This window comes from Pseudophryne corroboree, chromosome 4, assembly GCF_028390025.1.
Source record: "Pseudophryne corroboree isolate aPseCor3 chromosome 4, aPseCor3.hap2, whole genome shotgun sequence".
NCBI lineage: Eukaryota > Metazoa > Chordata > Amphibia > Anura > Myobatrachidae > Pseudophryne > Pseudophryne corroboree.
In genome coordinates this window covers 421,670,665-421,693,812 of record NC_086447.1, presented here as the reverse complement: position 1 = coordinate 421,693,812, position 23,148 = coordinate 421,670,665, and the positions used below count along the sequence as shown (strand labels likewise).

The window sequence follows — 23,148 nt, the reverse complement described above, 5'->3', positions numbered from 1 at the left end:
CCTTCCTGCCCTCTCTGCCATCAATCTCCCCCTTCTATCTTTCTGCAATCTACCCCCCCCCCTCCTCCATGCATGTCTCCTGATATCTTTCCGAACTCTCTCTCCTCCCATTTCAGTTGCTGTACCTTATGTACACAGTGGTGGTCGGAAAGGGCTTCCCTTGTCAGTGGACACATTGTCCAGTGAAGAGCTGGAGTCCTGTGATGTGGCTGCTCTCAGTCATTGATTGGCTGGGAATGTGCCGTAATCTGATGATTTCACCATGCAGTGCACCCCCAGCCTATCACTGACTACATCATGGGATATCAATTCTATGGGCAGCTTGGAGAATTGTGTTCAGTAAGCAGTGTGTGGCAATGCATGTTAAGTAAGCAGTGTGTGACACTGTCCATGTCAGTAAGCTGTGTGTGTGACGTCTCAGAGGTTGGTGTATTAGAAGAGCTGATGGGAAGGGGTGACATATAATAGGGACATCATGTTAGAATCTCTGGCTGCAGGGGGTGATATGTGAGGTCTGTGTTTAGGGGGCAGGCACCCCGGATGGCTGAGTGGTAGGGAACTGCTGTGTGAGACAAATGCTGATTAGCAAAGTGTGATAGAATATAGGAATGTGTATGAAGTGAGTCCTTTGACTGAAGATTTTATTATCGAAAACAGGTTAAGTAAAGCAAGAAGATCACTATTTTAACTACAACCATTTTAAAAGTGAAATCATAAAGAAATAGTGCACAGCGGACAGTGAGCATTAGTAGAATCCCGGGGACATAGGAAGGGTGTCTGTAGGATGCAGGTGACGAGGTCACAAGAAGGTTTTCTGTAGAATGTGGGGAAACAGTAAGGCTGTTTCTGTTGGGCATAGGGAACTGGATAATGTACTAGGTAGGGAAAACAGGATAAAGAAAAGCTCTTGGTAGGCCACATGAAGACTATCTGTAAGGCAAAGCGGCCACATCAAGGGTGTGTGCAGGATGCTGGGCACATGGGATGGTTCTCGGTAAAGAACATGGGTTGCATATAGGGAGCAGGGGACAAGGGAATGCTGTAAGTAAGTCATTGGGAACATGGGATGGCTGTCTGTAGGCAACAGAAAGGTTAAAGGTAGCATTCAGTGTTCATTGGAAGGCTATCGGTTGTGTGCAGAGAACATTGGAAGGCTCTTGATTGGGTGCAGTGACAGTGAGGCTTTTTGTAGAAAGCAAGGGCCTTGGGAAAGGTTGTCTGTAGGGTGCTGGGGCCAAGGAAGACTTTGTGGTGCAGGTACCACTGGAAGGCTGTATGTAGGCTCAGGGCACACAAGAAGGTTCTCAGTAGGATGCAGGGGACACGCTGTGCGTCTTGGTAGAGTGCACGAGACACAGTAAGGATCTTTGTAGAGTGTAGAAAATACAGTAATGCTGTGTGTTGGGCAAAGGGGCCGTTATCCATAGGGCGCAGGAGCCATAGGAAGGCTGTGTATACAGTAGGTTACGGGGGCCACTGAAAAGCTGCAAAAGGGGAATATTTTGTGAATCCTTGGTAACTGGCGCAAGAAAAATTATCACAGAAAGCAGCCCGCAAACTGGTTCACCACAACAGAACCTCACCAAATGTTCCAATAATTTCACAAACTTAAATATACATTTTGTGGGACCCCAAACTGACAGGCGCTTAGGGTATCTTAGTATATATAGGTAAATATACTCAGCAGAAAAAAAACTCCCTAGGATGTGTGGAAGTGGAAGAATTCCAAACTGCAACATGGATGGCTTTCTTCCTTTTTCTGGAAAGTTTTTCTGTCTCTCAGGTGTAACATGAAAAGAAGATAATATGAGTTTGGGTACGCCTCTCCAGCGGATGTGCATGGTCTTTTGCTGTGAACGTCTCCATATTGAAAAAGACTTGTCTATTGTCTAAAAACATTACTACACATATACATATATTATCTTCTTTTCATGTTACACCTGAGAGACGGAAAAACTTTCCAGAAAAAGGAAGAAAGCCATCCATGTTGCAGTTTGGAATTCTTCCACTTCCACACATCCCAGGGAGGTTTTTTCTGCTGAGTATATTCACCTATATATACTAAGATACCCTAAGCGCCTGTCAGTTTGGTGTCCCACAAAATGTATATTTAAGCCACTGAAAAGCTGTCTGAAGGGCGAAGTGACCACTGGTAAGTTCTCAGCAGTGCAAAGGGCCACAGTAAGGCTCTCGGTAGGGCAGAAAGGCCACAGTAAGGTTCTCAATTAGGAGGAGACCCCAGGAGAGCTGTGTGTAGGATGCAGGGGACAGGGTAGGACTCTTAGGTGATGGGGCCATTAAAGGGCTCTTGGTAGGGTGAAGAGGCCAGCGGAAGGCTTTTGCTAAGGCTCTTGGAAGGTTGCAGGGGCATGAGAAGGCTCTCAGTAGGGCAGAGGGGACAATGTAAGGCACAGGGGTCATGGTAAGGCTCCTGGTAGGACACAGAAGACATTTTTGAGGCTGTCTATAGGATGCACGTAAAGCTGTGTTTATGACAGGGGCTACTGAAGGTGTAAAGGGGCCAGTGAAAGTCTGATGCAACACGGCGGCTGGAGGGGGGGGGCGCACTGGATGCCTGTAAAGCACAGTGGCCACGGGAAGGAAGTGTGTAGTACAAGGGCCAAAGCAAGCGGACTGTAGTGAGCACAGTCTACTGAATACGGATTATAGTGTATAAGGTTTACAGGAAGGCTCTTGGGAAAGTGTAGGGGCCACTGGAAGGCTCTTAGTAGGTTGCACAGGTCACTGAAAGGTTCTTGGTATGGCACAGGGTTATTAAAAGGCTCTCAATAAGGTAAGCAGTGCAGGCTGCTGCTGAAAATATTACTGTTTCTGTAGAGAAATTGGAAAGGGCTACTGGAATTCTTCCAGAAGGTGATAGGGTGGCTGGAAGACTTTTGCAAAGACACAGGGGACACGGGAAGGTTGTATGCAGGGGACACTGGAAGGTGCTTTTCTGAGGATCCAGAGATTATTGAAGTGTGCCGAGCCTAGTGGCTGCTGGAAGGTCACCTTCCAGCAGTTGACAGTATGCATTTTCTGACATGGTCACAGGAAAGATCAGTTTGGTGACTTTCCCCGGCAAGTGGTTAATAGGTATTTACCATTCCTGCATTTCCACAATTCATACCACATCTTATTTTTCTGTAACTGTAAAAGCAGGAATGTATCTAAGCTGTATGACTAGAGAGTCCCAGTCATAAGGCACCACTTCAGTGCACAAATAAATGCTTATTTTCCTCATTGTTTTCATTGCATAAGCAGTTTTTCAGAGTAATACTGTGTTAATAAAAAGCCTGGAAAACAGCAATATATTAAAAAAAGGAATTACAGGTTGAGTATCCCATATCCAAATATTCCGAAATACGGAATATTCCGAAATACAGACTTTTTTGAGTGAGACAGATAGTGAAACCTTTGTTTTTTGATGGCTCAATGTACACAAACTTTGTTTAATACTCAGTTATTAAAAATATTGTATTAAATGACCTTCAGGCTGTGTGCATAAGGTGTATATGAAAAATAAATGAATTGTGTGAATGTACGCACACTTTGTTTAATACACAAAGTTATAAAAAGTATTGGCTAAAATTACCTTCAGGCTGGGTGTATAAGGTGTATATGTGACATAAATGCATTCTGTGCTTAGATTTAGGTCCCATCACCATAATATCTCATTATGGTATGCAATAATTCCAAAATACGGAAAAATCCGATATCCAAAATTCCTATGGTCCCAAGCATTTTGGATAAGGGATACTCAACCTGTATTTATTTATCCTTATTTTTATTAATTTAATTTTCCATATAAAATATCAATTTAAAAAATAAAGAAAGAACCACTTTCTCAATATCTTTCAGCTGGTCAAAATTAGTGGTAACTTTTATATTAATCCTTATATGACATCCACCACTACAATTTCAATGCTGCTTAATTACTTACTGCTTTTAAAGCATATTTATACATAATTTGCTATTAAACATACATTGTTTTTACATATGCACAGAAAAACACCCTATACATTCAAGAAAAAAAAAAGTCCTTTTATACAATGCTCAGCATATACTGACACTGACTGAGGAAGCCGCTGATGATTCAGGCAGGGAAACGCGTTTTATATCACATTTGCACCAGCTGGTCTATTATTGTGGAGAATACAGTCCTGACAATCTCTGGAAGACTTCTGTGATATCCTCCAGATATGGCTTTAGAAAAAGGATTCAGCTCCAGAGCCGGGAGTCCAGGAGTTGTACTAACCAGAGGAAGGACGTGGTAAAACGTTTTCTAATTATATATGACATGGCCATGTTCTAAGATCTAACAAACAAATAAGCTAATAATAACTAATGAACAACTAAGCCTTAAATGGAACTATAAGACTAACACCTGTTTCAAGAATTGGATACAAATTATCTAACCTTGTGTACTTTTTGCATGAAAGTTTCTGTTGTTGCTCTAACAGAATTGGAAAATAACAGCTGTTTGAAAACAAGATACAAAATATCAATTTTGAGAGATCTCTCTTTATATTAAAAATGTATACTATGGGGTATATTCAACTGAAGTCGAAAGCTGCCGTCTGTCGAAAAGACAGCAGTTTTCAACTTTTTTAGGTAGGAAGGGGTTCCGACCTATTGAATCTAACCCCAAATTATTCGACAAGTCGAGGAATTCGAATTGTCGAAAAGCATGTCGATCGGCGGAATAGCTGCCGATCCGCGTGCTTGTGTTGAAAACGGGGCCGGGGAGAGGCAGAGACGGGGGAGAGCCGCGGGCAGATGGGGGAGAGCAGCACTACAGCAGCGGCTATATAGCCGCTGCTGTAACGCTGCTCTCCCCCGTCTGCCCGTGGCTCTCCCCCATCTCAGCCCCTGCATCTCAATACGACTTTTTTAAAGTCAAATTGAGAATGCATTGAATAGCCCATGTCGGAATGGATCAGACTTCAACTGAATATACCCTCTATGTATAGTATATGCTGAGCACTTGAATGTATAGGGTGTTTTTCTGTGCATATGTAAAAACAATGTAAGTTTAATAGCAGATTATGTATAAATTTGCTTTATAAGCAATAAGTAATTAAGCAGCATTGAAAGTGTAATGTGAGATGTCATATAAGGATTAATATAAAAGTTACCACGAATTTTGACCAACTGAAAGATATTGAGAAAGTGGTTCTCTCTTTTATTTTATTGATATTTTATATGGAAAATTAAATTAATAAAAATAAGGATAAATAAAGAATTCCTTTTTTTAATATATTGCTGTTTGTCAGCGCTTTTTATTGAGTCTTTTCTGTGTTGTTGTTTGTTTTTTTATAACAAAGGGGTTGAGTAACCGTTATAATAGAGAGCAGCAGGCAAATAGATATTTATTTAATTTGCGCCAGGTGATTACTTGTTCTTTGGTTGATCATAATATGGTGTCATTTGCAGATGAATGGGCACTTGCTTAAGCAGAGGAGAGTAGATAGGCATAGCAAGGACACTCCTTGTCAAGCAGAGAATACGTGCACCATTGTCCTTAATTTGGAGGAGCAGTGACAATATTACTTTTATGGAGCAAGTTTATTAAAATAGAAAAAGAGGAGCATACTGTATGGTTCATTTTAGGTAGCTCTTTTCAGCATAATGGGGCACATGTAAATTTCCACTCTGCAAAAGAACTTCATTTGTGCACCTAGTCAGAGCTGGCAGTCTTTAGCTCTCATCCTATACCTTTATTGGGTCCAATTATCTGAATCCAAATTGTACTTTGACAGAAGAAAAGTACACTCCAAGCAATATAATAAAAAGTTTCACACACATAATTGCCTCCCTTTAATGATTAATTTAAGCTATAGATGAGGCCAAATCAAGCAGTGTTTCAGAAACATGTGGACAGCGCTAGGAGGTTGGACTTCTATGTGACGTTCACACCTTTGCACAGTTGTAGTGTTTTTTCCTTAGCGTGGGGCGTATGACTGGAAGCTGGATTGTAAGGACCAAACCAGGGCATTCTGCAGTGTGCATTGATTACCATTTGCAAATTAGGCCCATAAAGAGCACAGCTGTGGATTATTCCAGACAATTGACTTATCTTCAACACAAGTGCAGATGTCTGAAATTGTAATCTATTAAAGTTGGGGTTAAAAGCAGCTAGTGGATATATAAGTCTGAGAACATAATGCCACCATTTAGCCCATTAAAACACTCCTTAGAAAGGGCTAATGAGAATGCAAATCCTCATTATCAAACATTCCAACATGTTATATATGTGCATGGAGTATAGTGGTTACTGTACCTCAGGACTCTTGCGGTTCTGTAGAATTTGTTTATCAGTGTCCTTATTTGCAAAGTACCTGGTGCAACCGCGATTCAGATACTGTGGAAATACACAGATAGACAACAAATTATACAAATAAGAAAGAAGTGAAAAAAACTTAATACTAAATATTACTATAATTTTATTGTCATATACTGTATTTGTTATGGCCAGAGTCTCCACACAAAGATATCAGCACCAGTCATAATAAAACAGTGTTGGTAAATGCATTTTTAGGGTCAATTGGAAACCAAATTTTATAGTGTTGGAGCATACAGATGTAGCCATCTTACTGCAATGCGGCATGCTGCATGGTGTGCCAGGCTACAACTATTCGCAGCCGGTGATCGCTTCATTAAATACTTTAGGAAGCCGTGTTGCAGCATAGCTACATCTGTATTAACTGAAATGAGAATAAATCATACATAATTAAAACAGAAATGTATAAAGGTTAAAGACACTATCTGCAGAAATGACATCATCTGGATACAAATTAAAGAAATACATTTATAAAGTAGTATGTGTACACATCACAGAGCACGACAACTGAATTTTAAAAAAGATTTCAATGAATTTTTCTTAAATACAAGTACTAACAATTTAGCTCAAAATACCATAAGATGGCAGTGACGTGCGGTGAGGTGAATGGCTAGGGATGGGTCTGAATGCTGGGAGCCTGTCTCATCCGCTACTCACTGTAACTCCCCCCTCACTACACTAAGCTACAGTGTCCATTGAGTCTCCTACCTGCTTCCCTGTGTCTTCTCTTGCTGCTGCTGAGTGAGCTCTGACTACAGTGCACTTTCTGGTCACATGACACATCCAAGTGTCCATCAGTGCACAAGGCCTGCCCCCACACTAAGAGGCATGCCTATATTAGCTTCCTTTCTGTGCAACTTTACTGGCTGTTGTGTGGTCCAGCCCACAGCGCTGCAAAGCAGTGTCTGACTGTAAAACGGAGGCTAAACCAAAAACCAAATATATATGTGTATGTATATATCTATACACTGTACAGTATATAGAAATATATATACGTTCTGCTATACAAGCCTGTGTCAGAGACAATACAGTTAGGATGCCTTGATCACCATTTGCATTCTTGAATAGTCAGATAGGTACAACTTTTTTTGGTAAAAAAAACCCCAAAAATGTCATCTGCTTTTTGATTTAGTTATGAATTACATGGGGTGTAAATAATCATTAGGTCGACCACTATTGCATGCTTCGTGCAAGGTGCCTCGCTCCGCTACCGCTGCGTTTCGCACAGGTTACTATTCCCAATTGTAGTCCACATGGATCGAAAAGTATGAAAAAGTTTTTAAAAAATTAAACATTATTTTTAAAAACTCATGTCGACCTTTTTCCATGTCGACCTAGTGACCATGTTGACCAAAAGTGGTCGACCTAATGAGTGTTGACCTAAGTGCTGTCAACCTAAAGACCGGATCCCAATTACACGTCATTTATCATAGTTTTCAATAAAAATGCTTTAACTTAAAAATTGGGAAATCATTTTTAATCTGCTTTGTTATTCAAGAAAGTAAAATGTAACATTATCACAGATTCATCAGTATTATGAATACAGATTCGGGAGTTCTCTTAAGAGACATGAAAATTGGTTTAAGGATCAGTTAGTCGTTAACAGCAATTCAAGTCACAGTCTGCCAGAAACAGGTCTAATCATTGAAATGTCTTATAGCATTTAGAATTAAAAACATGCCCCATCCAGATCTATTTTGCAGGATTCAAGTCTTCAAAAAAAAAAATCAACATATTATCATGTACACCGTGCTAACACAAGGGATTTGACTGCACAAAGGGAGAACCGAGTATTATAAATATATCACTAGACATCTACAGCATTAGAAAGTTAAACATCTTACTCATAGGCTTGGCTACAATTTGTCTTTTAAAGTAATTGCAGATTCAACAGACTTGACATTTCTGTTTGCAGTCTCTGGCCCACTGAGAGACACAGTCAAATGGGTTTCATTTCAATTTTAATCATTTAGGAGGATATTTTTTTTCTCTTTCCATCAGACCACTCTGTGAGAGTAATGTTCTTGGACTGCTAGAACTAGACATCAGGCTTTATAAGCCTAGATGATAAAACCTGACTGCTCTCTTCAGATGACTAATCAGCAGTAGTCAGCAGCCATCAGCAGGAGGAGATTGTAGGGGTCACTTATTGAAATGTTCAGAACTGCCAGCCCTACATGTACAACTAATCCTAATGGATACTGCGGACTATGCACAGACAACAGATTTTTTTCTAGAACGAAACAATCTACATACTGGTTCAAGTATAGCTATCTAATGACAGTCACAAATCAGGTGAAAAGCAGGGGATTACACACACATTATAAAATATTATATATATATATATATACACATATACATATATCACACACACACACACATATATATATATATATATATATATATATATATATATACACACACAAACACAAAGTGTATACATATGTTTATGTATATACCGTATTTTTCGGACCATAAGACGCACTTTTTCTCCCCAAAAATGTGGGGGAAAAAGTATGTGCGTCTTATGGAGCGAATAAGACGTGTTTGCGGGTAGCGCCGGGTCCTGGATGCTGCGCCGTCATCAGCAGAGCGCCCGCATCTCAGAGCCCATCTCAGCAGCAGAGCCGGCATCATGTGACTCCCCCGCTCCCCCCAACCTCCTCCCTCCTCAGGAGTGCACCGCGGGCAGCGTTAGCTGAGAGCCTGGACGCGGGGAATCACTGATACTGTCAGCGTGTGTGTGTGTGTGTGTGTGTGTGTGTGTGTGTGTGTGTGTGTGTGTGTGTGTGTCTCTATGTGTATGCTGGCTCTGATGTGTGTGTCTCTGTATGCTGGCTCTGACAGAAGGCTGCACTGTACAGAATCCTTGTAGGAGTCTGAGAAATCACACAAAAATATCTCTTAGAGGTTGGTGAAAACTAGGGAGGCAGCGCAAGGATGATAAAGCAGAAATGGTTCAGAATATTTTTTTCCCAGTTTTCCTACTCTGAAAACTAGGTGCGTCTTATGGTCAGGTGCGTCTTATGGTCCAAAAAATACGTAATAAACATATGTATACACTTTGTGTTTGTATATATATAGGTGTGTGTGTGTGTGTGTGTGTATGTATGTGTGTGTGATATATGTATATTAGGTGTCAGTGAGGCTGTGTGTGTGTGTGTGTGTGTGTGTGTGTGTGTGTGTGTGTGTGTGTGTGTGTGTGTGTTATATGTATATTAGGTGTCAGTGAGGCTGCACTCACAGGGCTTGTGTAAATACAATATAATCAGGTGGCCAGTATCAGAAACTGCAACAGTTTTTGATGCTGGTCGCCTGATTCTATTCGATTTACACAAGCCCTGTGAGTGACGCCTCATTCACGCCTACTATTTCTTCCACTACATGGATTTGAAAGGCACTCAGGCGAGCGCAGGATTTTCTGCTGTGTATATATATATATATATATATACACATTGTCTCGACAAACATCCATTGTTAGGAGCGAAACTATGACTTCATGTGCTGTAATTCCTCTGGTAGAATGTAAGGAAATAAATTACATTCACTGTTCAAAATAAGGTGAATGCCTCAAAAAAAAATTTTAAAAAGTGTATGAGTGTGTGTATTGTCTTACAGTCCAAAATGTGCAACCGCATCTTGGATTGTGTATTGTATTTTTAGTCACAGCTGTGTAACACCTTTAACTGTAATTGGAACTTAAGGTGTAGGCAGAGCCGGCCCTAGGCATAGGCAAACTAGGCAAATGCCTAGGGCATTTGGTATGCTTAGGGGCACCAGCAGCTTCTGCTGATTAAAATGATATGCGGCATGCCTATATTCTGTGGAAATCACTGTAATGTAGCATTTTGTATGCAGATACAGCCGCAGTCGCACACAGAATATAGGTATGTTGCATATCATTTTAATAAGCAGAAGCTGCTTGTGCATCCTAGACACATAGTAATGCAAATAAGATGCATTTTCATAAACAAAGGGCGCCCCAACGTTAGCAGAGCTGCCAGCTGACTCATGCCAGGCATGTCCTCCAGAACTAGCGGTGTTGCTAGGGGGCACCAGCCAAAATCTTGCCTAGGGCATCATATTGGTTAGGGCCGGCTCTGGGTGTAGGGACTTACCGCACTTGGAAGTGTATATATTTGGAAAGTGTCCCAGCACCCCACACATCCATAGGTGTTTTTTTAATCAGAGCAGCACAACTCCTACTACTATACAGTAACTTGTACTTCAGAGGCACAAACTATGGTAAGTCCCACGTTAAATTCTCAAGTGTTAATGTGGTTTCCCATCTGAAAGAAGTTACCTTGCCATGGGAGACAGGCATTAATAATTTGATCAAAATATGCAATCTCAGGTAGCATGGCCTGTACAGGCAAGGAGAAAGAGACATGTCTTAGCACTCTCTTGCGTGCTTGTGTATCCTGTATGATTTTCCTACTGCCCCTGGAGAATTCCTCTTACCTCTCCTCCCGTGCGGGATCATCTCCTGATACTGTACCTGTGGAGTAGTTTGCAGGTCTCTGGCACTGTGTGTCTACCTACAGTATACAGCTCTGCTCTGCTCCGGGGTCACCTGAGGGAGGAGAATGCTACAGAGCCATCTCAGATTCATCTCACCCAGCTGTTCTACTGCCTCCTGCAGTCCACAACAGCCGTGCTTCTTCCTTTGTGGTCAGGTAACTGCTTCTGCCCCCTCCTGGCCCCCCCAGTGCAATTTTCTAGGCCCCTGTTCTCCTGTTCTGTCATGTGGGCTCCTGCCATTTGCTGTCCATCTTGGATGCTAATTTCAGTCTCTTCAAGCACCTAGCTGATGTACTAGAAGCTTTGACTGCCTGAGACTGTGTCTGATTGCTCTATTGGTACAGGTACCCTTTTCTGTATACTTACCTGGAGTTTTCTCCTGTGGTGCTTCTTGCTTCTGGGAGCTACAGCTCTCACTTCTCAGTCCTTCACAAATGTATTAAAAATAGGTAAAAAGTAACTTGCGCCCTAGCTTCAACTCGGCAGATCCCCAAAAAAGGAACACCACTCCTTTATAGACACAAATTTGTAAACAAAGAGGCGGTCTCCCAGCGATGCTATATACATGTTCCAAATCGATGAGACTCTTGTTCCTCAAACAAAGAACATATTGTACAACATATTTGTTAGTTGCTCTGAATGTGTCCACAAATGACTTCCAAGGTCATCACTCCCGGCAACTGACCTGTGCTAAATGCGATGCGTTCCCATAAAGGTTTCTTTAACACTTTAATTAGTCTTCCAACCCACGACTTATCTACACCAGGCTTACCTTAAATATAAGCCCTATGTGCAATGAAAGGTATCTTTTTCCAGTCCTGTTATTGGTATCCAGTCATTACGTTCTCACCACACGAAAAGTTTCCAATGACAGCACATATCCATAGCACTATTGTATATGGGCCTAATTCATGATTGCATGCCGCGGCCAATGGGGGTCATTCCGACCTGATTGCACGCTAGGTTTATGGCTGCGGTGCGATCAGGTCAAAACTGCGCATGCATATGTACCGCAATGCGCATGCGCGTCGTACGGTTATAAAGCGGATCGTTGCTGAGCGATGGATTTAACGAAGAATCCATTCGCACAGACGATCGCAAGGAGATTGACAGGAAGAAGGCGTTTGTGGGTGGCAACTGACCGTTTTCTGGGAGTATTTGGGGGGGAAAAAACGCAGGCGTGTCCAAGCGTTTGCAGGGCGGGTGTCTGACGTCAATACCGGGACCAGACAGGCTGAAGTGATCGCAAGGGCTGAGTAAGTCCAGCGCTACTCAGAAACTGCACAAAATGTTTTTGCAGAGCTCGGCTGCACAGGCGTTCGCACACTTGCAAAGCGAAAATATACTCCCCTGTGGGGGGCAAACTGTGCATGTATGTGTGAAAGTGCCTTTGCGATCTCGCTCACAGTGAGGGGTGTGCGTATCGATCTCTACAGCTACCGCTATAAAATAATATAGTGCAATTATAAAGCACCCCTGAGTCAGTGTATGAAGGGGTATTAGAACAGGGCTGTGAGTGCAGAGAGAGGTGTATTAGGACAGGGCTGTGAGTGCAGAGAGGGGGGTATTAGGACAGGGCTGTGAGTGCAGAGAGGGGGTATTAGGACAGGGCTGTGAGTGCAGGACAGGGGCAAACGCAGGATTTTTAGGAGGGGGTTTCCAGATATGCGAAATAGATTATATTGCCGGCAGTCAGGATCACAGCGGTCTCAGGATACTGACACCGAAATCCTGACCACTGACAATGCAAACAGACAGCTAACAGGGGCTATTCCCACTCATGGGTGTCCACGACACCCATACAGCGGGAATAGAACCTGTGGCATGCGCAGCAAGTCACCAAGCCCACAGCGTGACGTGCGCAGCGGCATCGGCAGGCTGACCGTCGGTTCCCGCTCGCCGGCATAACATACCCAACACACAAATATATCTAACTATCTGTGTCTGTCTGTCTCTCTATATATAAAACCCCATGTGTGGGCACACATACAGAGAGCGACAGAGAAAGAGGACTGGAGATGAAGTGGAGCATGGTGAGAGAGAGGGGACATGGGAGTAGAGGGGAGCATGGGGAGAGAGAGGGGGGAAGAGAAAGAGGCACAGGGAGAGGGGGGCATTGGGAGACAGAGGCATGGAGAGATAGAGGGGCATGGAAACAGAGGCACAGAGAAAGAGGATGGTGGGGAGGGGGCATGGGAGAGAGAGGCATGGGGGGTGTAGAGAGAGAGGGGGGTTTAGGGGCATGGGGGGAACGAGAGCGAAGGAGTGAGGCATGAGGAAAGAGAGATTTGAACAGCAGCAGGAGGAGCGGTGCCCAGGAGAGCAGTTACAATAACTTTAGGTCGGGAGGAAGCCCCGTGGTCCCACAAGCTTAGTGCCCCGGGATGTGCAGTGCTCTGGAGGGCCAGTCCACTCCCCGCAGCTCGGCGACATTTAGGCAGCTGTGGGTGGATATTAGATATGCGGGAGGAAAAAAATAGGCAGAGACGCGGAAGACGGGGGACAGGCAGAGATGCAGGAGGAGAGGAGGAGATGCAGGAAGGTAGGAGGAGCAGGGGTATAGGCAGAGTCACGTCGATGCGCCGCAAGCCCGCAGTTGATGCAGGATGGTGTGAGCTAGAAGAGCACACTTGCCTGCATGTCCTTCTGTACAGCTGGGTGCCCATTTATTGTAAGTGGGCTGCTTCTGCGTTATGCACAGCCTGCTCGATGGATCGGTGGGCAGGGGGGGTTTCCAGGTACTCGGAACTCCCCCCCCTGCGTGCGCGTATGCAGAGAGGGGGATATTAGAACAGGATCGTGAGTGCAGAGAGGGGGGTATTAGGACAGGGCTGTGGGTGCAGAGAGGGGTATGACAGGGCTGTGAGTGCAGAGAGGGGGTATTAGGACAGGTCTGTGAGGGCAGAGAGGGGGGTATTAGGACAGGGCTATGAGTGCAGAGAGGGGGGTATTAGGATAGGGCTATGAGTGCAGAGAGAGGTAGGACAGGGCTGTGAGTGCAGAGAGGGGGATATTAGGACAGGGCTGTGAGTGCAGAGAGGGGTAGGACAGGGCTGTGAGTGCAGAGAGGGGGATATTAGGACAGGGATGTGAGTGCAGAGAGGGGGATATTAGGACAGGGATGTGAGTGCAGAGAGGGGGATATTAGGACAGGGCTGTGAGTGCAGAGAGGGGGCTATTAGGACAGGGCTGTGAGTGCAGAGAGGGGGGTATTAGGACAGGGCTATGAGCGCAGAGAGGGGTAGGACAGGGCTATGAGCGCAGAGAGGGGTAGGACAGGGCTGTAAGTGCGGAGAGGGGGGTATTAGGACAGGGCTGTAAGTGCGGAGAGGGGGATATTAGGACAGGGCTATGAGTGCGGAGAGGGGGGTATTAGGACAGGGCTGTAAGTGCGGAGAGGGGGTATCAGGGTATCCTGTGAGGCCAGATAGCTACTGTGTGGAGCCTGGTTACAGAGGGGTCATGTTGAACTCTGATCTTCGGCATGTCCTATAACTACAACTCCCAGCATCCTCCCTGGCTGCAGCTGGAGAGTGGGGGCTGCTGCGGTACAGGTTGTAGCAACTGTGTGGAGCATAACAAACTGGAAAGGGTTTAGCTGCATGAGGAATAACCCGTGGCTCAAGTGCATCTCATGCTGGGACTTGTAGTGCCGCCCACAGCAAATGGAGAGCCCCTGGTTTCCCCCTTTATGATCAGTGTTAGTGCTGGGCACACTCACAAGACATTACCCACTGGAGGAGAGGGGGGGGAGGGGAGAGGGGGAGGGGAGAGGGGGAGAGGGGGAGAGGGGGAGAGGAGGGGGGGAGGGGGAGAGGAGGGGGGGGAGGGGGAGGGAGGGGGAGAGGAGGGGGGGGAGGGGGAGGGAGGGGGAGAGGAGGAGGGGGGGGGGGAGGGGAAGAGGGAGAGGGGGGGACCTGCATAGCTGCCTGGAGAACTTGAACACAATGGAGAAAATCATTGTGTTGTCGCCTACAGTCAGACAGCAGCAGACGGTTATGTTCAAATTGTGAGCCTGAGGAGATCAATTACGGAGCAGGGGCCTGGGGAGCGGGGCTGGTCCGGAGCAGACTGGAGGAAAGAAGTGTCTCAAGCTGCTGCGTGTTCGGAGCTGTGCTCTGCTCCGATCGCAGACAGTAGCCGCAGTCCGGCCCATCAGAGGGGTGTTTAGATCAGGCCAAACAACTTGAGTGGCGGTGGGACGAAGGGCGGGTGTCCGTGCAGGGCTGTGAGGAAGCGGGTGACGCTGCCAGCAAACCCCACCTCCTTCCCTACCACCGCACCGAGCTAGTGAGTGCTGCAGCGCTGCTCAGCGTATGTATGAATGTAGTGGCAGGGCAGTACACAGGAGGCAATGGAGACTAGTCAGGGTGGTCTCACGGGTGGCCGCGGCCGGGCCCCCTGACACTCGCCGGGCCCTAAGCGAGTGCCTGTGTTGCCTAGCGGTAAATCCGCCCCTGCTTTGGAGGCGGCTAACCTCGCAAAGTTTGCATGTGTAGGCACAGCTCCTGTTCCTGCTGAGGTGCCGATCCTAGTTGTTTCAGACTCTGCACCCTCTTCTCCTGAAATGGCTGCACCTGCCACAGTAACCATGGAGGTTACTACAGGCCAATACTGGCTTTGAGAAAAGGCTGCCAAGATAAGGTGGCAGAGGTTCGTAGCACCTCTTTGGCCTCAGTCTTGAGGACTCTATCCCTTCTCATTTACAATTGTATGTGATTAATCTTTTATATTTGGCATGGGTTTGTACTGCTAGGACCTGGGTGGCCAGCGGTCGTGTACAGTTTATAGCATCTGCCTGCTACAATCATGGCTAGGGGGGCATACACCGACTGGTGATATATCATAAGTTATTCTACTCTATTTTAAGTACTACTGTGTATAGGAGATGCCTGCTACAATCAGTGGGGCACTGATATATAATCAATACAGTCACACTGACTGAGGGATGGGGGACCTACTCTTCTGCTGAAATTATTAAAGAGGGGTGGACACTCATATAATGTAGTCAACACTAATGTGACTGGGTGTAATAGTAAGTACTAGAAGGTACAGGTGCCTGCATTATAGATCTGTGCCTCTATTTCCAGCCCCACCCCCAACTGATGTATCACGTCCCCTATTAACAGGTCACCAATCCCTTATAATACCCATCATTTCACACCTCAGTCATTGACTGTACGGATTATATACAGCATTAGTGCCTTTAGTGTGACTCCATACCAATGCCGCCTCCCCCCCCCCCCTCACTGATTGTAGCAGGCACTACAATCAGTGTGTGTGTGTGGGGGGGGCAATAATACATAATCAATACAGTTACTAATAGAGGGGTGTAATAATGGGTATTATACATAATAATAAAATGATGTTATAAAATGCAGTCAGTGAGTGAGGGGGGATAATAATGAGTATTTTAGACAATGGGGCTTGCTACAATTAGTAGCCTGGATCACTCATATACATTTGTGCTCTGTGGAAAGGCTTGTCTTTTTTAAGTGCTGCTTGGATTTCTAAGTGTGAGTTTTAAACAGCAAAAAGGAGCTGGAAGCCGAGTGAAAAGGAGGTGCAGTGAGCTGGAACAACTGCAACTGCTAAGTGGAGTATAGGTGCCGCAGGAGAGAGTACTACGGCTGCATAAAAGTGAAGGACCAAGACCCGCACAAAGATAGATAAGTATAAGCCAGCTTAATTATTGTATAAGTGAGATTGCTTGTCTTCTACTTTTTATTTTTGCTGCTTTTTCTTTGAGAGTAACAGGGAGTTAGACCTTACAAACAATATGGGAGGGGCTGTGATTGGGGACCTCACTCAGTGCATGTCGTGCAAGATGTATGCACACCTGGAGCTACCGGCCCAGTGTGATTACATCTGCACGAGGTGTGTGCGAACTGTTGCCCCGGAAGCCCAGGTAACTGATCTAGAGCAAACCGTTACGCGACTGAGGGAGATTCACAATCTCGAGCGTAGTTTAGACAGAACGGTGGAGGAGTTGCGGGAGGGGTCACTGGTAGAAGAGGATGATGATCAGGTAGCCAGTTGGGTCACAGTTAGAAGGAAGAAAAAGAGGGGGAGGCTCGACATCTCCGAACTATCAAACCCGAACAAATTTGCCCGATTGGACGAGGAATCGGAGGATGATAGTGAAGAAATGACGGTGCCGGAGGAGACTGCTCCCTCTAGTATCCAGAGGAGCGGTCCCTCTGGCGCGGTTGGGATAAAAGATAGAGAGGTACCTAGTCAGATGGTGGTGGTAGGGGATTCTATCATCAGGAAGGCAGATAGGGCAATCTGCTACCGGGACCGTGATCGCCGTACAGTCTGTTGTCTCCCGGGTGCTCGGCTACGGCACATCGCGGACCGGGTAGATAGATTGTTGGGAGGGGCTGGGAAAGACCCGGCGGTCTTGGTGCACGTTGGCACCAATGACAAAGTTAGCGGAAGGTGGGATGTCCTTAAGAAAGACTATAGGGACTTAGGAAAGAAACTGAAGGCAAGGACATCTAAGGTAATATTCTCGGAATTATTACCCGTGCCACGCGCTAGTCCAGGGAGGCAGAGGGAGATTAGGGAGGTAAATGTGTGGCTTAGGGATTGGTGCAGGAAAGAGGGGTTTGTGTTCCTGGAACACTGGGCGAACTTCTCAGTCAGGCGCCATCTCTTTTGTCGTGACGGATTGCACCTGAATGAGGAGGGGGCAGCGGTGCTGGGGGGAAGGATGGTTAGAAGGTTGGAGGAGATTTTAAACTAGGAGCCTGGGGGGAGGGTTTAGCAAGAAACTACGGGTCATGCAGTAAGAATAGTGGGGATGGCGGTAGTAAACGAAATGGGGGAGAAGTTGGGGGGAGGGTAAGAGCAGGCGGTAAGGTTACTAACATGGGTACTAAAAGGGATTTTACCAAAGCACTAACCAATGACGATTACAGGTCATCATTGCTACATAAGGTGAAAGATGTCCCTAACGCAAGGGAAAATACTTATCTTAGTTGTATGTATGTAAACGCCAGAAGAATTACTGGTAAAAAGGGTGAACTAGAAATACTTGCAGCAAGCAAACAGTATGATATTATAGGCATTACTGAAACTTGGTGGGATGAATCTCATGATTGGACAGTCAATCTGGAGGGCTATACACTGTTTAGGAGAGACAGACTAAATAAAAAGGGTGGAGGGGTGTGTCTTTACGTAAAGCCGTTTTTAAAACCTGATATACGGGAAGATATTCAGGAGGGGACTGTAGACACTGTCGAGACATTATGGGTAGAAATTGCATGCGGGGAAAAAGGAATAAAAAAGTTAGTATTGGGTGTATGCTATAGGTCGCCTGGTATCAACGCATCTGATGAGGAATTGTTACTAAAGCAAATTGAAAGAGCAGCAGGAGTAGGAGACATAGTAGTGATGGGAGATTTTAACTATCCAGAGATAAACTGGAAAAACGATTCAAGTGATACTGCTAGGGGAAATATGTTTTTAAACACACTTAATGATAACTACTTAGTCCAACTAATTGAGGAACCAACTAGGTACAATGCAATCTTAGACCTGGTATTAACAAACAATGGGGATTTGGTATCAGGTATTATAGTAGGGGAACCCATAGGAAACAGCGACCACAATATGGTCACATTCAATATCAGTTTCCATAAACAGCCCTATACTGGCTCAACTAGGACTCTAAACTTTAGCAAAGCAAATTTTGAAAAGATGAGGGTATTTTTCAGGGATATTGAATGGGAAGGTTTGTTTTTAGGAAAAAATACTACGGAGAAATGGGAGGTACTAAAATTCCTGCTAGCTAAAAATACACTCAAAATTATTCCTATGAGTAGCAAAAAAAGGAATAAAAATCAAAAACCGATGTGGCTTAACAAAAAGATTAAGGAACTTATTGGCAAGAAAAGGCGAGCATTTAAAAAATTCAAATCTGACGGGGAAGCAGAGTCATTTCAGCACTATAAGGAATGTAACAAAATTTGCAAAAAGGAAATAAGAGCGGCTAAAGTAGAAACTGAAAAACTAGTAGCAAAGGAAAGCAAAGCGAATCCCAAAAAATTCTTTAAATACATTAATAGCAAGAGATTAAAGAAGGAGAGTATAGGCCCTTTAAAAGACAAGTTGGGAGTCTTAAGCAAAAATGATAATGACATAGCGGACACACTAAATGAGTTTTTTTCAACAGTATTCACTAGAGAGGACCCAATTCAGGGACTGACACACAATCTCAATAATGAGAATATCCCACTGATAGGTACTTATTTAAGCGAGGAAGTAGTCTGTGACCGATTAAAACATTTAAAGATTAATAAATCACCAGGGCCCGATGGTATTCACCCAAGGGTTCTAATGGAGCTTCACTCTGAACTGGCAAAACCGCTATCTTTGATCTTTAAGGATTCAGTTATATCAGGTATGGTTCCCAAAGACTGGCGTATAGCGGAAGTAGTGCCTATATTCAAAAAGGGAAGTAAAGCTGAACCAGGTAATTATAGACCAGTTAGTCTTACATCTATAGTGGGGAAAGTATTGGAAGGTATTCTAAGAGATAGTATTCAGAAGTTCCTTGAAGTCAATAAGGTCATTAAAAGGAATCAACATGGGTTTATGAAGGACAGATCCTGTCAAACCAACTTACTTGGCTTTTATGAAACAGTAAACGCAAACCTAGATCAGGGTAAAGACGTGGATGTAATCTTTTTAGACTTTGCCAAAGCGTTCGATACTGTACCACACATGAGACTTATCTACAAGCTACAAGAATCAGGGCTAGGAAGCACAATATGCACTTGGGTCAAAAACTGGTTAGATAATAGGGAGCAGCGCGTTGTGGTTAATGGATCTTTTTCAACTTGGACTGAAGTGCTAAGTGGTGTGCCGCAAGGCTCAGTATTAGGACCGCTATTGTTCAATATTTTCATTAACGACCTAACAGAAGGTCTAGAGAGCATGGTGTCAATTTTTGCAGATGATACCAAATTGTGTAAGGCTATAAATACAGAGGAGGATGCCGAGTCTCTTCAGAACGACTTAGTTAAATTAGAAGCATGGGCAGCCAAATGGAGAATGCGCTTCAACACAGACAAGTGTACGGTAATGCACTGTGGTAACAAGAACAAAAATTACACCTACCTACTAAATGGGGTAAAATTAGGGGATTCTGTACTGGAAAAGGACTTGGGTGTCCTCATAGATAGCAAGCTAAGCAGTAGTACCCAAAGTAGGACTGCAGCAAAGAAGGCTAATAAGATATTAGCATGCATAAAACGGGGTATTGATGCTAGGGACGAGAGTTTTATACTCCCGTTATATAAATCACTAGTGAGGCCACACCTTGAATACGGTGTACAATTCTGGGCACCGTACTACAAAAAGGATATCCTGGAGCTTGAAAAGGTACAGAGGAGGGCGACCAAACTAATTAAGTGCATGGAGACGATGGAATACAAGGAAAGGCTTGAAAGACTAGGCATGTTTACATTGGAAAAGCGGAGACTAAGAGGGGATATAATCAACATCTACAAATATATAAGGGGACAATACACAGAGCTTGCGCGGGACCTGTTTTTGGTTAGATCAACACAAAGGACTCGTGGACACTTGCTCAGGTTAGAGGAGAGGAGATTCTGCACAATACGGCGTAAAGGCTTTTTCACGGTAAGGACAATACGTGTTTGGAATTCCCTGCCCGAGGGAGTTGTAATGGCGGAATCTGTCAACACCTTTAAGAATGGGTTAGATAAATTCCTAATGGATAAGGATATCCAGGGGTATGGTGCATAGTCATGCATTATAGTTACTATAAATAGGGATAAAATGCAACGGCTGACAGCAGCATCAGTCAGAAATTTTAGTCAAATCATCATGCATAGGAGACCACAAATAGGTTGAACTCGATGGACAATTGTCTTTTTTCAACCTCAGATACTATGTTACTATGTTACTATATACAATGCAGTCAGTGAGTGAGGGTGTAATAATGGAATATGGGGATCTGCTAGATTTAGTGAGGGGAGCACTGATCTAAAATGCAGTAACTGAGTGGTGTAATAATGGAAATTAGAGGTGAGGGGACATGGTAAAAAAAACAGTGAAGGGGGAAAGTAATAAACTGTAATAGACTATGAGGGAAAAAAACATCAAATAATGTAAGGGGCATAAATCAGGAAAGAAAAATAGGATTTTAATTACCTACTGGTAAAACGATTTCTCGTAGTTCGTAGAGGATGCTGGGGTCCACATTAGTACCATGGGGTACAGACGGGTCCAATAGGAGCCATTGGCACTTTAAGACTTTGAGAGTGTGGGCTGGCTCCTCCCTCTATGCCCCTCATACCAGACTCAGTCTAGAAACTGTGCCTGAGGAGACGGACATCTTCGAGAGAAGGATTATGCACAGATAGTGGCGAGATTCACACCAGCTCACACATACAAGGCAAACCAAGCTAACTAGCGTGAACTCAGCAACTGCTGAAAAAATATTACTGAACCAAGTAACAAGTCAGTACTTATCTAAGAACAAAGTCGCACTTAACCAGATAACCACTGCAGGTAACGAAGCGCTGGGCGGGCGCCCAGCATCCTCTACGGACTACGAGAAAAGGATTTACCGGTAGATAATTAAAATCCTATTTTCTCTTATGTCCTAGAGCAGTGGTGGGGAACCTCAGGCCCGAGGGCAGCATAAGGCCTTCAAAGCCACTTGATCCGGCCAGGCTCACCTAAATGAGAGATGCCGAGCGCCCGCTGAGATTTTACCACCTGTGGGCGCCCAGCTCCTCCTCAGCAGCAGCCGGAGGCAGGAGCTCACTTCTGGCCCAGGCAGGTTACATGTGTGGCTGTGCGGCGCTATGGGAGAGACGTCATGACATCTCTCCCATAGTTTCGAGGAGAGGGAGGGCAGCGGTCCGGAAGCAGGAGCAGGGCTGGGGAGCATTGTGGTTTTTTTTTTCTTTTAATGTGTGTGTAAGTGGCGCTACTAGGGGGCATATTTAATGGGGCATAACTACAGGGGACATATTTAATGGGGCATAACAACTGACGGGGCATATCTAATGGGCCAAAACAACTGACAGTGGGCATATCTAATGGGGCATAACAACTGGCTGGGGGCAAATCTAATTGGGCATAACTACTGACTGGGGGCAGGCTAATTTTTAAGTTGATAATTTTTGTATGGCCCCCCAATTATCCAAATGGCCCTTGGTAGAAAAAAGGTTCCCCACCCCTGTCCTAGAGGATGCTGCGGTCCACATTAGTACCAAAGCTCCCAGAACGGGAGGGAGAGTGCGGAGGCTCCTGCAGAACTGATTGACCAAACTTTAGGTCCTCAGAGGCCAAAGTATCGAACTTGTAGAACTTAGCAAATGTGTTCGACCCAGACCAAGTAGCCGCTTGGCAAAGTTGTAAAGCCGACACACCCCGGGCATCCGCATAGGATGAACCCACCTTACGGAGTAGAGTGGGCCTTAACAGAACTTGGGCACGGCAATCCTGCCGAAGAATACGCATGCTGAATAGTGAACCTGATCCAGCGAGATATTGTCTGCTTAGAAGCAGGACACACAATCTTCTTGGGATCATACAGGACAAACAGAGAGTCCGATTTTCTGTGATGAGCAGTCCTCTTCACATAGATATTCAGAGCCCTTACAACATCCAAGGACTTTAAAGTAATTGAGTCAGTAGCAACTGGCACCACAATAGGTTGATTGATATGAAAAGCCGACACAACCTTTGGAAGGAACTGCTGACGTGTCCGGAGCTCAGCTTTATCTTCATGGAGGATCAAGTAGGGACATTTGGAAGACAAAGCCCCCAACTCCGACACACGTCTAGCAGAAGCTAAGGCCAACAAAGTGACAGCCTTCCACATGAGAAACTTGATCTCAACCTCCTGTAGAGGCTCAAACCAATCTGATCGGAGTAACTGCAACACCACGTTAAGATCCCAGGGCGCCGTAGGTGGCACAAAGGGAGGCTGGATGTGCAGAACCCCTTTCAAAAAAGTCTGAACCTCAGGGAGGACAGCCAATTGTTTCTGGAAGAAAACGGATAAGGCCAAAATCTGGACCTTTATGGATCCCAACCTCAGGCCCATATCCACACCAGCTTGCAGGAAGATGAGAAACCGTCCCAGTTGAAACTCCACCGTAGGAAACTTCTTGGATTCACACCAAGAAACATACTTTTTCCAAATGCGATGGTAATGTTTAGACGTTACTCCTTTCCTAGCCTGTATGAGGGTAGGAATGACTTTGTTTGGAATGCCCTTCCGAGCTAATATCTGG

The 23,148-nt window shown here is 44.8% G+C and overlaps 1 protein-coding gene across 9 annotated transcripts in view; it reads right to left on the bottom strand.

Annotated features, from left to right (window-relative positions):
* The window catches only part of MYO6 (myosin VI), a 449,562-nt gene that overhangs the window by 204,504 nt on the left and 221,910 nt on the right, over positions 1-23,148 (bottom strand). For all 9 annotated transcript variants that reach the window (XM_063916839.1, XM_063916841.1, XM_063916842.1 and 6 more), the window contains exon 10: positions 6,284-6,364. In XM_063916839.1, coding sequence (XP_063772909.1) covers positions 6,284-6,364 — 81 coding nt within the window. The remainder of the gene's footprint in view (positions 1-6,283; positions 6,365-23,148) is intronic.